Source organism: Aspergillus japonicus (assembly GCF_003184785.1).
Source record: "Aspergillus japonicus CBS 114.51 unplaced genomic scaffold BO86scaffold_71, whole genome shotgun sequence".
NCBI classification, from domain to species: Eukaryota; Fungi; Ascomycota; class Eurotiomycetes; order Eurotiales; family Aspergillaceae; genus Aspergillus; species Aspergillus japonicus.
Genome location: NW_020291708.1, coordinates 119,582 through 134,385, shown reverse-complemented (window position 1 = coordinate 134,385; position 14,804 = coordinate 119,582). Strand labels below are relative to the sequence as shown.

Sequence of the window (14,804 nt, the reverse complement as noted above, 5' to 3'; positions counted from 1 at the left end):
CTTTTCCCGTGCTATTTATTGTTTGTAATTGTGGGGTATAAGTAAACTTGGTGCTGTGCTTACTTTACTGTGGCCACGGTCGTACAGTCCAAGCATGGGCCCAATGGATCCTGCTGAGCCAACAGACTGACTGACAGTGTCCCCAGCGTCGCCATATTAGTGGATCTCTCGTCTAAGATCTGTGGCTTGTTGGGTCCACCAGTGGTTTGGGTGGGTCATCAGCCATGCACAGAGTCACAGACGTACACAGACTAACTCCAGCTGGTCCTACGCCTGGCGAGCCTGCATAGTGTAGGCTAGGAGGCTTGACAGCCCCTGTATGTCCCCGCAACACCAGTAACATTCATGACCTACAGCCCTGAGCTTGTTTGTTATGATCCGAAATGTACTGTACAGGAGAAGGAGCCGAAGCGGCCCGGTGGATCCTGGTAGAGACCGTGTAAGCCTCAAATCATAAGCACTAAACACACAGACTAATTTAGCCCCGTCACGAACTACACTAGTGAACGCCTTGACGCTTACTATATCCACAATCTCACATCTCTGGTGGAGGGTGAGACGAAGGGTCAATTTCCCTGTACACCAGCAGTACCATCCAACAACCTGAATAACCGCCGTGTCTCAATATCATCTATACTTGGCTCTTTGCTGCAACCCAACACATTGCGAAATACACTCAGCTATACCAAACCCACCTTCCCGATGCCAACATCCTTCTCATCGAGCCCGTCGCCGGCGATATGATCTGGACTCGTGGTTCCCAACAGATAAGGCCTCCGCCCTGCGGTGACCGCCATCAACGCATTTCTTGACTTAAAGAGCAATCTAGAACCCCTTCTAATTGTCCACGCCTTCTCCTATACCTGGAGTTCCCGCCGTGCAGCTTGCAGAGGCATATCGAGCCGCTCATCCGTCCGCAAATTTCCCGATTACGGGGTTGAATTTTGGACAACTGTCCCGGCAGGCCATCAGCGAGACGCTCTGCGCGCACATTGATCCAAGTCCTTCCTCGATCGTCCCTCTTCAGAGTGCTTGGTGTTGGTGTAACCTACTTGGCTGTGGGTACTTCGGGGCTGCTGGACCGCCTCCAGCTTTACCCAAAAGCCATGACGAAAATACGGCGCCGGCTCCACCACCCCGCGAAAGGCTTTCTGCGGCCTAGGATCAGGCGGGTATATCTCTATTCTCGGACAGATGAGATGGTTCCGTGGGATGAGGTCCTCGATCACATCAGTGAGGCAGGCGTGGCGACTGATGGAGAGAGAAGATTTGGTTCGGACGGTGGAGTTTACCGGTAGCAAACATGTTAGACATCCTGTCGTTGCAGGGTGGGAATACACCCACGAGTTTCGGAGGTAGCGGCTGCGGACCGTGGCCTAGGCTAAAGCCGTGATGACTCTGGTGATAGCTGTATGTTCAAGGGTGCTTTCTGCATCCTTCTGTGGTACATAAGTGCAAGAGACCGATGCTCAAATACTTCTTTGTGCCTCTAGATCGCCTGTAAAGCTTCAGCTCCCGTCAACGGGCAGGGTTATGGTAGCACGTGATCTCTTACCGGGAGGGCGAGGTGGAACAGTCCGGGTGCATCTCGCAATACTCTGGGTCCTGTGCACTCGCTCGAATGGCCTGATTGATTTTCTTTGTTTGCTGGACGCATGCTCAACCCCCGAACCCCTGAACGAGGGGAGCCGGACCACTAGGGCAGCCGGGGTCCGGCACCACGGTCCGTAGAGAAGTAAGCACTTGGCCAAGTAGGGCTTGGTATAGGACTATCATCATGGATATGACATGGATGTAAACACACATGGTCAGTCCCATTAGCCCGCAGTAGGAAATCACTCATCTAAAGCCCCCACTACCCCCTCCGCCAGTTTCTTTGTCCCTTTGTCTACCACTCTACCTGATCCTACTTAGTATCACTTTACCCTGGTCTTCCTATCCAAGCCATCCAGGTACGGCACAGTCCTTAAAAGCCAACCCATCCAGCAACAGAAGTCCCCTTTCTTCTTCCAGCTCCATCCCGACTAATTCCCTTCTGACCCCCTTCCAACAAACCTCAATCCACCACAATGACCGCCCCATCCCACATCTCCAACTACAACCAGTCCACCTACTGGATTGCTCACGCCCACAACTTCCGCTCCTCGGCGCGCCTGCACCTCCAGCACTTCCTGTACCAAAACACACTGGGCTATCTCCTGGAGCCTGCGATCGCGAAGGCCGTAACGGCCGCCGCGCAGCAGCAGCAGCAACCCCTCAAGATCGCCGATCTGGCCTGTGGCAATGGCGTCTGGCTCACCGAGCTACACACCCAATTGACCACGAACCACGGTCTCTCCGTGCAGCTGGATGGCTTCGACATCAACCCGGTCAACTTCCCCGCCGCGGCCTACCTCCCCGGCGGCGTGTCGCTGCAGCAGCTGGACATCCTGGCCACCCCGCTCCCCGCCCACCTCCTCGGCGCCTACGACGTCGTCCACATCCGCGCCTTCGCGAGCCTGATCGGCCCGGACTCGAACCTCACCCCACTCCTCACGGTGGCCTCGTCCCTCCTCAAACCCGGCGGCTACCTCCAGTGGGAGGAGAACCGCGGGGACCTGTTCCTGGTCGAGGCCCCCACCCCGGACATCCCCAAGGCGGCCTGCAGCCAGGCGTCGCAGGTGCTACAGGGCGGGCTGCGCGCCAAGGGCATTAGCAACGCCTGGGTGGACGCGCTGGACGCCCCGCTCACGCAGTTCGGGTTCCAGGAGGCCCGTCTGCGGCCCCACGACAAGCGGCCCCAGGACTACAAGGCCTGGACGGAGAACTACCTGATCGTGTGGGAGGAGCTCGCCGCGCTGTTCCCGCCCAAGGCTGAGGCGCCGAATGCACCCCTCTCCCGCGAGGCCTGGGTCGCCCTGTTCACCGCGGCCGTCAAGGAGACGGAGCAGGGCGTCGTCGTACATCAGGGCCGCGTGGTCACTGCAGTCGGGCGGAAGCCGCTGGCTTGAAACTTGCCCTGATTTTTTTTTTTTTTTTTTGTTTTGTATCTAGACCTCATCCGGGTGGGTGGGGGATGCTGTAGATGTAAATCGAGATATCTAGCTAGCTCTAGAGGCGACCGCCCAGTAATCTATTTCACTGGCTACCCCGTCTGCCCTTCCGGCACATCCTTGCTCGCTGAGGGCAAACTCATACAATGCCTTTAGGACCTGGTTAGGTGGAGAGGCCCCCCTCCCCTTTCCGACATTCCTCCCGAACCTCTTGATTATACTGCTTTCAGACCAATGCATGTATTCACCACCGGGCTTGCTCTTCAGCTTCGCCGCCGGAGAGCACAGCCCTCACATTCTCCGAATATCCAGTCCCAATCCACACCCCCCCCCCCACGCTACAGCTTTACCTCGGATTGCTGTGTACTGTACATGAGTAGTAGCGGTGTATAAGAGGAAGCGGGCTGCTGCCCGGAGAGATGCTTTTCCTGCAAGTCCACCCAGCATCCATCGAGCATCGACTATGTTATCACGCCGGCTTCTCAGCACAGTACTGGTCGCCTTGGTCTGGCTTCGCCGGCGTATCTGGTACGAACGGGTTCCGCCGATACAGTCGATTCCCGCAACGGCCCACGTAGACGGATATGCAGGCTGCATGCATCACCCCGGGAGATTCACTGGATCTTCAACTCAACTAAAAGCCCATGGGCTCTGGTGGACAAACAAGGGCGCGAGATGAGAATGCACCTCGCCGGATACGTGTACTACGTTACGTTTCCTTGTCTTCACAATCTCGACTATTCGGGTTGAGAACTCTGTATACATCACGCAGAATATATCCCCGGGAATTGTGGAAGACAATCAAGCCCGACAGAAAACGGATTTGGAGGAATTCATGGCCCTACCCATCTTGGAGTATTGCTGTCATCGCAGCCAGATGAAATCTGAATTGATGATAGTCCATGTCTTCCTTCCATTGAGAAGTACTTTTCCATAGCGATTGTGTTGTGTTGGGTTGGGTTGTGTTGTTCGGGAATCCCCAGATCTATTATCCTCGTCCCGATCGAGATGAAGTGGCAAAGAGTCTACTCCAAACCCAGCCCGGTTGATGAGGTTGTACAGCTGTATACCATGGTGGTTATGCAGACTTCCAGAGATGAACTAACTATACTCTGCAAGTTGGTCTGGGTTATCGCTGATTGGATCTCAACTTCGACATGCTATGTACAAGGGACAGTACATGGATTGTTGTAGCAGGGCATGCTTTGTCGGTGTTCCTCAACCCAATACACGTCATCCAAGCCCATTCACCTCAGGACTTCTACAAGTCTGTTGCTTATCCACACCACTACCAGTGCCAAGGCCAAAGCCAGAATATCCATGCGTCAGTTCAAGAGACTACTCTGAATAGCACAGTCGCCTACACAACTCATCACCTCAAATCAACTACGCGAGCGTTACATATCGATACAGGAAAGCTACTATCTACTCTTTACTACAAAGTAGCCTCTCACCTCAAGCTTCATTGCCCACAGCGGATATCCTAATTCATAAGCATCTGGAGGGAAATCCTCTTTTTGTTTCTTATCTGGTATTCATTAAACACATGCAAAGGCACGCTTGTAACATCATAGTCGAACTCCTTGAAAAAAAACCAGCACAGCCTCAAGGCCGCACCACTAAACACATCACACATACCATCACTCCCGCTTGGGCGGCGGCGAGAACGCCTTCTTCCACCGGCCACACAGCAGATCCCCGACAACCTCCTTGGTCTGAGCAAGGTTCTCCTTGACGATCTCCGAGGTGGGCCGCGAGAAGAGCTCGTCGATCTCCTCGAGGGACTTGTTCTTCGTCTCGGGCATGAAGATGATCTGGTAGATCCAGCCGATGAAGGCGATCCCTCCGTAGAACCCGAGGGTCAGCCCAGTGCGGGTCATCGCCTTCATCATGCGCGTGAAGTTGTAGGTCACGATGAAAGAGCACAGGAAGAGGTTGGCGTCCGCCACGGTCATTCCGTAGTGACGGAGGTAGGTGGGGAAGACCTCGGACGGGATGACCCAGGTGAGACAGGCATAGGATCCGAAGAAGCCCATGTACAAGATAATGCCGGTGAGATAGACCCCTTCCGCGGCAGCCGGGTGGGTGGTGTAGTTGAACTGGTAGCCCACCCCGACGAGGACTAGACCGATGAAGAAACCGGGGAGCATAACATTAGCCCAATAACGCCGGCCAAACCGTTCCATGTAGATCACAGCAGGGATTGTGCCCAAAAGGAGTGAGCCACCGCCAACAAGGGACATGAATACACTATTCTTAGTGTTGAACCCAATATTGGTCATGAGGGTGCTCATGTAGTACATGACGGCGTTGACACCCGTCAGTTGGCCAAGAACGATCATGATATTGGCATAGACCAGCGCACGACGAGCACGGGGCTTGGTGAAGAAGTCCATCCACGCGTATTTCTTGGTGTTTTGCTGCTCCTCAGCCTCGGCGAGGACAGCCTGGCGCATTCCCAGGAACTCGTCCTTAGCTTCGTAGGTGTCAAAGCCACGGATGCGTTTCCACACTCCGTAGGCTTCCACGGCCCGGCCCTTGTGCATCAGGTAACGGGGACTCTCCGGCAGGAAGAACATACCCACCAGGAGGATGGTGGAGAAGACCAAGGAGGAACCGAGAATGTAGCGCCAGTTGCCGGTGACGTCGAGGAACATGGCAGCCACGGCGTAGCCCAACACCTCACCCAAGGCGATGTTCAATTGGTACAAGGAAACGAGGTTGCCACGAATACGACTGGGGACTGGAAGCGGTTAGCGGATCGGCCCCACAACCGAAGACGACAGAAAGGAACATACCACTCTCAGCGACGTAGACAGGGACAGTACCACCCTCCAGACCGACACCGGCTCCGAGGATGAACCGACCGGCAAAGATCATACCAAAGTTCACGGCACCAGCCTCCAGGGCTGCCCCAACCGTGTAGAGGATACAAGAGACAATGATAGACATACGACGGCCCAGGTATTCATTGGACGGGGACAGAAGGATCGCACCAGCCACGGCACCCAAGGGCATACCGGAGTCGACCAGACTGCTTTGGTTGTCACTGAGGTGCAGCGCATCGCCCAAGAAGAGATTGGCACCACTAATGAGGGACTGATCCAGACCGGACAACAGACCTCCCATGGAGGCGAAGGCGACCAGCATGTAGGTGTAGACGGCCGGGCTGGAGAAGGCAACCTCGAAGCGGGACTTGGGCATCTCCCTCAATTGCTGCTCCAGCTCCTGCAGCTCTGCATCCATGGCAGCCTCGGTGAGCTCCTCCATGGCCTTGGGGTCCTTGTGGATGTCGTCCATCTCGACCGCGGTGCCATCCTTGTGGTCGTCATGGGCGGTGTCCAGATCGTGCATGGTCCCCATGATTGGTTAATGGGGCGGCTGTGCCAGCTGCAGGGATAAGGGGGGTTTTATGTACTGTGTAACAATAGACGGTTTATTCCGGGTGTATGTACTGTCTGTCTGCACGACCACAGTTGACCACAGTTGACCACAGCCTCAAGAGCAGAACGAGGACTGAGGTAAAAAGGGAGGGATGACCACCACGAGGGGAGGAGGGGGATGGAGAGGAATGAGAAGCGGGGAAGCGTGCAGATCGAGTGTAATCCATTCCGGGGGAGAGGGAAGAGGGGAATGCACGAGGCTTTTAAAGGCAAGGCGCATCAGGCCAGAAACGCCCAACGACCCCAGACAATCCGGTGTCACCATCGTCATTGTTGAAATTTTCCCACGAGCCAAGCAGAACTGGGGTCGGCAGGCACAACCGCGTCATCGGGCCGTCTGGCCAGACTTGGAAGCCGAAACGACCAGGGATTGCCAGCACGAAAGACAGGCGGGATAGAGAATGACCGAATGGAAGGGCAGAGAACAGACAAAGACCGGGGAGTGGGGCCACCATGGGATGGGCTCAGCAAGAGTCAGCCAGAGAGCCTAAGCAGGACTAAATCAGACTAGGTGAATCCATTTCAACCCAGTTTCACCCAGTGATTGCAGTGAACACGAGAAAAGGTCGGGATGGAGAGGAAAGTGGAGTGGAGACCGAAATGCGGATTGCGGAGAAATCCAGCGAAACGAGAAACGAGCAAAAGTTCCCCGTGGGCAGCCAGCCAAAGCGGCGGCCTTAGCGTTAGCCTTTAGGTAAGCCGAGCCGAGTTTCTGTGTTTTTCTCCAATGCCGGGACCGGGACAATTTCGGAGACTCTCCGGCACCATTCCAGTTTGTACACAGTAAGTCCATGGCCCGCGTGACTGACTGCTACCCGCTTCTTCTCTCCAATTCCCGATTCTTCCCCATGCCCCATACATAATATCTTTGTAGTTGTATAGTTGCGCCATTTTCCACCCCCACGAAATTCAACGCTGCCCAACGGGGACACCTTCTTCTCTTCTCTGCGTTAATACTTTATCCATGAGGCCTGCCCTCGAGCGGAAGCCTTCACCTCCCTTTTCTTCTCTCTCTCTCTCTCAGAGATGCCGACTCCCCCATTCGCTCCCCTGGCTGAGAATCGCAAAAGCTTCCCGGTCCTTCAACCACGGCTGAAGGCCAGCCAACCCTCGTCCAAACCAAACTAAAACCCGCCCAGGAGTTGCACCCCCCACACATGGGGGAAGGTTTGCCTGCCCTGGTCTCTGGGGAGTGGAAGTGGATTTGTGGGTTGGGGGAAAATAATAACCATAAATAAAATATAAAATAAATATTATCACACACTCAAGAAAGAAATCACCGGGAGTGCATGCATTATTATCATGGCTATGAATTTATTAGAGACAGACAGACAACATGAGTACTCGCAACAACAGATCAAACTCGCATCGCTAATAGAATACACCACACAGCAGCTAAGAGAAGAAAAGTAATTATGCAAACCGCAGCGCATCCCCAACGTGGCCTTGGGGTAATTCACTAATTTCTCACTCTCACTTTCCCTCACTCTCCTTCCTACTCTCCTACTCACTCCCTCCGTCACCCACACCCCCGCCCTTCTCCATCGGCACCACCCGACTGTGTGCCAAAAAAGACGAAGACTAAAACCAGCAAGTCCCCCATCTTTTCCCTGCAGGTCGGGTATTGGTGGCCCCCGGTTTCAATTTTTTTTTCTTTTTTTCCTTGACTCCGGGCTATTCCTTTTACTCCCTCCCCATCAGGATTTAGCTCCCACGGTCATCATTGGCTCCTTGCCATTATCGTCGACCCGGCATCCCTACCGGTTTTCGTGCGCTAGGATCCGCCACGTAGGGTGAACCCGGCCGACTACTCGGATTCTGGCCGGGGCTGGGCGACCGGCCCCCATGCAAGCGTGCCCGGAGTCGTTCCTGGGCCGACGCTGCGCGCTCCAGCGGTTGCTGCGTCGCGCCGCCGGTCACGGGGCCCGAGATCGTCTGGTAGGATCCGGCGCGCTGACTGGGCAGAGGACGGCCGCCGCCGCCGGCTGGGTGGTGAGGGTGCTGCTGCATGGCCGACGGGGTCGGGGACAGACTGTTGTGGTGGATTGGGCCTCCCGGAGCACTAGCCGTCGCCGAGAGCGGTGCCCCCATGCTGTTGCTGTTGTTCCCCCCAGCAGTCATGCGACCCCGGCGCAAACTGGATGTTTGGGAGGTGGGAGGCGTGGCCGAGCCCGCATCTCCCCACAAGTCGCCTAGTCCACCACCACCACCACCACCGCTACCGCTCCCGCCACGTCCATATGCTGATGACGCTGGGGCGCCACCACCACCAGCGCCAGGTGGGATCTGGGAGGTCGCGATGACCCGCGCCGGTGCCGGCGCGGGGGCTTTCGGGTCCGGGGGCAGCCACGAGGGATACGGTCGCCCCTTTTCGGTGTAGTAGGCGCGCAGCACGTTCGAGATGTGCGAGCAGTCCTCGTTGTCCGGGTCGTCGCGCTCGTCGCCCAACGTGATGGCCCGTTTCAGGGAGTTGAGCCGGGTGCCCAGGTTCGAGATGGCCGACGAGGAGGTCAGCGACGAGAAGTATGAGGTCATCTTGGTGTAGTTGCTGCCCGTCTCTGACCGTGCAATTGTTCTTGCGAGGTGGAGGAAGAGGGGGGGGAGCCAGAGAAAAAGGTTGAAGGATCAGCCAATGGTGGGGTATCGAGCGGTTGAGACGAGGGGTGAAGGATAATGCGGAGGAAGGCGGAAGAGACTCGGTAGCAGGGCGCCCTGCAAGGTGACAGCAACCAGGGTCGTAAAGTAGCAGTAGCCGTCAAAGGCGAATCGCAAGAAGGGTTGGGACACGGTATGCCGAAGATGCCAAACACGACGTGTAGCAGGAACAGGAGTTGAGCAAGCACCCTCGTAAGGGGAGTTTGGCATTGATTGGGGATTGACTCTGACCATGTTGGCGATCCACTCTCCGTGTTTCACTCCGCCCGCTGACCGGAGCACGTGAGCCGCCCGGCCTGTGACACCGCCAACTGGTGGCCGCCACTGTTCTATGCAAGGAACAACGGCAGGCAAGCTTCGCTACATCTTCGAGAACTACCACCAGCACCAGCACCAGCACCAGCACCATCATCAGAACAATCATTCAACAAGCTATATGCAATGGCTGGGTATGATATGCCCGATCGCAGCATGAGCAACAACGAAAGAAAGGTAAGTCAGTAGATACATCAACGAAACTCGAACCGAAACAACGCCATACGAAAACACGACCACAACCGAGCTTTTTGTAATAAACCCCCCATCCCCTCCACAATCCAGCAACGAACTTAAGCCAGAACCTTTCCAGGCCCCTCAGTCTCATACTCGATCTCGATGCGGGGACCCTTCTTGCGGGGCTTAGCCTGGGGAGCAGGGCGCTTGCGCTTGAAGCCGGGGGCGGGCTTCTTCTTGGCGGCGCCCTCATCCTCACTGTGCTGCGAGTCATCCTCCTCATCACTGTCCTCCTCATCCTCACTATCCTCCTCCTCGTCATCCTCGCTGAAATCCTCACTATCATCCGCGGACTCCCCACCGATCCAATCCTCCAAATCCTCGAGATCACTCTCCTCCACATCACTAACATACTCCACCTGGCCAACGCCCTCCTCGCCCTCCTCCTCCAATTCTTCCTCATCCTCAATACGCTCCCCATCATCAAGATCCTCATCGCGCTCGCCCTCGCCCGTGCGCTCCAACCCGCGCAGCACCTTCTTCCAGATGCCCTCCTCCACATTCAGGGGCCGGTCGCCGTAGGCGCCGCTGCGCAGCCGCTCGATCAGCTCGCGCTCGATGGCGCGCTCGATCTTGGCGGCCGATTCCGCCTTGCGCTCGCGGGTGGCCTCGCGGCGCCGCACCTTGGGCGCCAGGCGGGGCACGACGGTCTCGCCGAGGCGCTCCTCCTCCTTGGCGAGGCGCCGCATGCGCAGCGACACCTGCGTCAGCCGCGTCAGCCGCTGCTTGCACTTGTGCACCAGGAACTTGGGCCAGTAGATCAGCCGCTCGTCCAGCTGCTCCAGCGCCTTGGCGTAGTTGCTCGACAGCCGGATCCGCTCCCACCACTTCGACGGCATGTGCGCCCGCTCCACCGTCTTCATGTACAGGTACATCACCCCGGTCTCCGGGTCCGACCGCACCGTCGCGTACCGCGAGTTGGCCAGCGGGCACGATTGCCGGTTGCACAGCCCCGAGACGTTGTATTCATTGCGGCAGAAGTTTTGTCCCTTCGTGGTTCTGCATTTCAAATCGAAGGTATTAGTAAATTTGCGTTGGCCGATAATTGAGGAGTACAATTTAGATACGAAGGGATAGTGGACAGGCGTGGTGTAGAATTGGTTGGATTTTTTTTTCTTCTGGCAATGCGGGACGGCGAGGGGGAAAAAAAAAAAGAAAAAACTCACTTCAGTTTGTAGGAACAAAACTGCTGGTTGATCACCTGCCAAACAATCTCGTCGGACGACATCTTGACTTTGGAATCGGTTACTTGCTGGATGCGCAAGGAGTTTCGAACGTGATCACAAAGTACAAGTCGGTTTGTCGGGGATGGTTTGGGTCCGGGGTGGCGGCCACCAAAACTTTGCGATGGGGGTGGAGAGGAGGAGGAAAGGTGAAAAAAAGTTACCGCAGTGATCGAGTCACGTGAGAGGTGGTTTTCGAAACCTTTTTTCTTATCGATAAGGCCGCAACCTCCCTCCCTCCCCTTGCTCATCCAAACACAACCCTCGGAATTGTACTGATGATCGTTGATTAGTCGCAGTTTCGTCGCAGTACTGCGTACTCTGCTTGCAGGGTGAACCACTGCAGCATATGCCACCCTTCTAATACAATTTGAACTCTATCTACCCTGTACTGTACGTATTACCACCCACTTTCCATCTGCAGGGGAGCCCCATCCCATTCAGTCCCGTTCACCATCGGTCCACCGCCCCCTGCTGCGGCGGCGGCGGCAGCGGCGGCGGCCAACTCAGCTTCCTCGCTACTACCCGGGAACCCCTCATCCCCAGCCATACCCCATCCCATCGCCTCGAGCTCTCGGGTGAAAAAGTCCCGCTCTTCCTCCATGAGAGACGCGCCCTCCTCGCCGCCCATCACGTCCTTGTACCGTCGGAGATGCCACCAGTGGGTGAGTCCGCGCAGCGCCTGCTCGAGCGGCAACGCCTCCTCGACCTCCGCGTCGATGTCCGCGCCCGAGAGCCAGTCATCCCGTAGCTCCGGCCGACAGTAGAGGTAGATGGCAGTGATCACGCGCATGTTGCTCTGGCGCCACTTGCGGCCGCAGAACGGGACCTGCGACTTGAAGAGCTTCAGCGTGTAGAACCGCAGGTGCGGGTCGGGGATCTTGAGTCCCTTGCGGAGGATGGTGCTGGACTTGTACTGCACCAGCAAGAGGCACCGGTGCGCCTTGTCGCGCGTGATCTTCTGCATGATGTGCAGGTAGTTGATGGCGGAGAAGAAGTTGCGGAAGGAGAACTCGGTGATCGGCTCCTTGGGCGGCGGCGCGATCGGGTACCCGAGCTCGTCCACCTCGGGACGATGGGGCCCCTCGCTAAACTCCGGAATCAGGGATTCGGGCGACGGCCCTCGTACGGAGGAGTGGCCGGTCGTGTCCTGGCGTTGGCGGGTGATGGGCGGAGGGATTGCTTCGTCCTCGCTGGGCAAGGATTCGTCGTCCAGGTCGGCGGGCGGATGGTCGGACTTGAGATGACAAAAACGGAAGAAGCTGCTCGAGGTGCCGGTTAGCACCCGCCCCTTAGAATAAGATGAGAACCAATAACATACCCCAGCTCCTCGCGGTCATTCTTCTGCGCAACCGCTTGGTCAACATCTTGATGAGCAAACATCTTGAGAATCAGAGGTAGATAGTTGGAATCAAGAAGCAACTGCGTCATGTACTCAAATTTGAGTATGTCTGGGCCTCGTTAGCCCGGTTCGTTGACGCCAAGTCAAGACTACCTACGAGATCGCTTGAACCACTTGAGCAGGAGCAGGAAAGATCCTGATATCGCCTTGGACGTGATCTCTCGGAGCCGCACATTGTCCAGCTCATCAATGGCTGCTTCAATGCTCCGCTCTCCGCCATGGTGTAGAGCGGAAGGGTATCCATTGGCTGGGCCATAGTTGTCACTTAAAAACCGCCTTCATCAGCCTTGGTTTATCAAAACAACAGAAAGCAACGAAACTACTTACCCCATCCCCTGTCCATTCTGTCCGTTAGCCTGATTGACCATAGCACTGACGTTTGTCAGAATGATCTTGAGGAAGACGATTGTGATGGACTGTAAATGCACTAGCGCTTGTCTCTGCAGCGGCGGTTAGCTCCTGACCAATTTCCTAAGCCCCCAGAGCACTCACGTAGAATGACTCGACAGCATCTAAGCGTTGCTGGATGTCCTCATTTTCTGTTTCTTTGTCGGAGGGCTGATCAACACTCGATCTTTCTCTGACATTGAATCCCAAGTTGCGCATCTCGTTTGCTAGTTCTTCTGTCTCGAACTCAGTAGACGGAAACGTCTCATTCGGGCACCAGCCGCGGTCATATTTCATGAACCGCTCTCTCTCCTCCCACAGTTGCTGCATCGCCCGGGTCATCTTGACGTGTGTCGAGAATAATTTCCCCGCCTCGATAATCGAAGCGGGAACATCACTACCCTCCCATCTCTTGCCTACCAGAACATCTTGCAGCTCAGTTGTCCCTTTCCCACCGAGATCGTTGCTCGAATCATCCAGGGGTGGGTACATAAAGGGGAAGTTTTGGTTGGTTTGGTAATTTTGCTTCTTTCCTGCCTTGCCGCCGGGTCCGATCGGGGAGGGCGGCGGAGAAGGCGCCGGCGTTGCGATGTGGACGGACTGGTGGATGATCGAGCCACTTCCGCCCGCTACGGAGGGTCCCACGCCGGAGAATGGCCCGTTGGAGGTGTTGATTCGACTGGGGTGCTGAGGAAGCGGTGGCAGGATCGAGTTGTTCTCCAATTCCAGGGGCACCACTGGGGGTGGTGGATTATAGGCAGGATACTTTGACGTGATCTCCTGTCTGAAGTTGTGGTAATCGAGGGGCGAGGCAGTAAGAAAAGGAGTCCTGCGCGGGGAAGCGTTCTCTCGTGCCTCAAAGGCGGGCTCCAGTGCCTTCTTGGCCTCCTTCAACTTACTACTACCTCCAAAGAAGAGGAGTATTGTCTTCCAAAACAGAAGAATGATACGGTTTAGAGGGACATTGGCCGAGTCATCCCAGCGCAGCCTCGCAATGATCTCGACTAGGAATACCAGCAGATTTGGCTCCAGATGCATGAGAGTCTCCCGAAGTGATGCATTCTTCGGGTCAAGGATTTCCTGCCTTCGAGCGATTTCCACGATGAAATATAGTGAGGTCAGTAGCAGGTTCGCCTCGCGTTCCATGTATACCGAATTGGCAGAGTCAGGGCCAGCGCCCTCCGGGCCTTGGGAGGACGAGCTTCGGTGTCTCTCGAAGACCCGACATAAGCAATCCAACAATGCCTGAACACCACCACATTCGTGGAGGAGATGAACACTATGCTCGATCCATTTGACTTGTAACGATTTGTTCTCCGGAATTTCAGTGCCCGGGGGAGAGACACCTCTAGGATAGTCAGGCGTAACCTCTCCAGCGGTGATGCCCCAGACACCCGTCACGGCATAACAAAGAGCTTCCGAAGCCTCGAACCGCACTAGACCTGTACTTTCACCTAGCCCGTCGACGGTATGGCTCATGAATGCCTTCTGCAGGTCCCGCGGGGCGGCAAGCCAGTTCTGCTGCGAGGGATCTACCGAGCGATCCTCACAGAAGGTGTGCCACTTGTGCTCAAAGGACCACTTCATGCCGACCAGCATGGCTCGATCGTACTCATTGTACTGGAACCACTCTTCAATCTCCTCTACAAACGGTTGGGCGTCAGCATATTCGAAAGCGTATGCCGGTTGTTCCACCTTGGGCATCTCCTGGACCAGCTGTCTCAGTTGCGCCAGACTCAGCGAGTCGGGTGGTACGTCCTGGTTCTGGGGCTGGTTGTGCTGGACAGGCGCGGGCGGCGGAGGCTGCAGAGGGGGCGGCGGGGCGGAAGAGTCCCGGCGTAGCTCTGGGCGTCGTGGCGGCAACTTCTCCGCCCCCCTGGGAGCTTGCTCCAGCGTACTGGTCGTTGGTGCATGGTCGGAAAACGCCTGCTGCTCCTGTCGCAGCTCTTCAGCAACCTCTTCCAGCATCTGATCATCCGAGACGGTGCTGATATCCGTGCCTGTCTGGTCGACTTCGTCCGCCTTCACAATATGCTGCCCTTCAAGGCCAGCATCGGAGGGAATTGGAGGTTCATCCATTGCGGGGGGGAATATTGTAATAGGATTTCCA

At 56.1% G+C, this 14,804-nt stretch overlaps 7 protein-coding genes across 7 annotated transcripts; 2 read left to right on the top strand and 5 right to left on the bottom strand.

Annotated features, from left to right (window-relative positions):
- The first annotated feature begins 674 nt into the window (after positions 1-674).
- Positions 675-1,421, top strand: BO86DRAFT_440679 (uncharacterized protein). Its single transcript, XM_025676213.1, has one exon. The coding sequence runs from the start codon at positions 1,107-1,109 to the stop codon at positions 1,296-1,298; it is 192 nt and encodes a 63-aa protein (XP_025523488.1). The 5' UTR covers positions 675-1,106; the 3' UTR covers positions 1,299-1,421.
- Positions 1,422-1,909: 488 nt separating this feature from the next.
- BO86DRAFT_440677 (class I SAM-dependent methyltransferase) lies at positions 1,910-2,990 on the top strand (the record flags this gene model as incomplete). Its single annotated transcript, XM_025676212.1, has 1 exon — positions 1,910-2,990. Exon 1 carries the CDS (start codon positions 2,070-2,072, stop codon positions 2,988-2,990), a length of 921 nt encoding a protein of 306 aa, XP_025523487.1. The 5' UTR covers positions 1,910-2,069.
- A 1,540-nt stretch (positions 2,991-4,530) lies between these two features.
- On the bottom strand, positions 4,531-6,608 carry BO86DRAFT_347047 (putative MFS sugar transporter). Its single transcript, XM_025669266.1, has 2 exons — positions 5,831-6,608; positions 4,531-5,775 (listed from the first exon to the last, which is right to left on the bottom strand). The coding sequence occupies exons 1-2, from the start codon at positions 6,393-6,395 to the stop codon at positions 4,673-4,675; spliced, it is 1,668 nt and encodes a 555-aa protein (XP_025523486.1). The 5' UTR covers positions 6,396-6,608; the 3' UTR covers positions 4,531-4,672.
- A 45-nt stretch (positions 6,609-6,653) lies between these two features.
- Positions 6,654-7,074, bottom strand: BO86DRAFT_392513 (uncharacterized protein). Its single transcript, XM_025672825.1, has one exon. The coding sequence runs from the start codon at positions 6,928-6,930 to the stop codon at positions 6,679-6,681; it is 252 nt and encodes an 83-aa protein (XP_025523485.1). The 5' UTR covers positions 6,931-7,074; the 3' UTR covers positions 6,654-6,678.
- A 678-nt stretch (positions 7,075-7,752) lies between these two features.
- On the bottom strand, positions 7,753-9,338 carry BO86DRAFT_392512 (uncharacterized protein). The gene has a single exon (XM_025672824.1). The coding sequence runs from the start codon at positions 9,008-9,010 to the stop codon at positions 8,213-8,215; it is 798 nt and encodes a 265-aa protein (XP_025523484.1). The 5' UTR covers positions 9,011-9,338; the 3' UTR covers positions 7,753-8,212.
- A 207-nt stretch (positions 9,339-9,545) lies between these two features.
- Positions 9,546-11,019, bottom strand: BO86DRAFT_392511 (ribosome biosynthesis protein MAK16). The gene is made up of 2 exons (XM_025672823.1): positions 10,849-11,019; positions 9,546-10,681 (listed from the first exon to the last, which is right to left on the bottom strand). Exons 1-2 carry the CDS (start codon positions 10,908-10,910, stop codon positions 9,739-9,741), a joined length of 1,005 nt encoding a protein of 334 aa, XP_025523483.1. The 5' UTR covers positions 10,911-11,019; the 3' UTR covers positions 9,546-9,738.
- Positions 11,020-11,305: 286 nt separating this feature from the next.
- BO86DRAFT_322795 (FAR11/STRIP family protein) lies at positions 11,306-14,773 on the bottom strand (the record flags this gene model as incomplete). The annotated part of the gene is made up of 5 exons (XM_025668405.1): positions 11,306-12,167; positions 12,227-12,356; positions 12,405-12,571; positions 12,635-12,747; positions 12,800-14,773. The coding sequence occupies 5 exons, from the start codon at positions 14,771-14,773 to the stop codon at positions 11,306-11,308; spliced, it is 3,246 nt and encodes a 1,081-aa protein (XP_025523482.1).
- Between the last annotated feature and the right edge of the window lie 31 nt (positions 14,774-14,804).

What these genes read in the sequence shown, in the direction of transcription:
- BO86DRAFT_440679 (XM_025676213.1), top strand. Translation starts at nt 1,107, where the DNA reads ATGACGAAAATACGGCGCCGGCTCCACCACCCCGCGAAAGGCTTTCTG.
- BO86DRAFT_347047 (XM_025669266.1), bottom strand. Translation starts at nt 6,395, where the DNA reads ATGGGGACCATGCACGATCTGGACACCGCCCATGACGACCACAAGGAT. An exon ending in TGTCTACGTCGCTGAGAGTG is followed by an intron (nt 5,776 to 5,830) that starts GTATGTTCCTTT and finishes AACCGCTTCCAG; the next exon opens with TCCCCAGTCGTATTCGTGGC.
- BO86DRAFT_392513 (XM_025672825.1), bottom strand. Translation starts at nt 6,930, where the DNA reads ATGGTGGCCCCACTCCCCGGTCTTTGTCTGTTCTCTGCCCTTCCATTC.
- BO86DRAFT_392512 (XM_025672824.1), bottom strand. Translation starts at nt 9,010, where the DNA reads ATGACCTCATACTTCTCGTCGCTGACCTCCTCGTCGGCCATCTCGAAC.
- BO86DRAFT_392511 (XM_025672823.1), bottom strand. Translation starts at nt 10,910, where the DNA reads ATGTCGTCCGACGAGATTGTTTGGCAGGTGATCAACCAGCAGTTTTGT. An exon ending in TTTTGTTCCTACAAACTGAA is followed by an intron (nt 10,682 to 10,848) that starts GTGAGTTTTTTC and finishes TTTGAAATGCAG; the next exon opens with AACCACGAAGGGACAAAACT.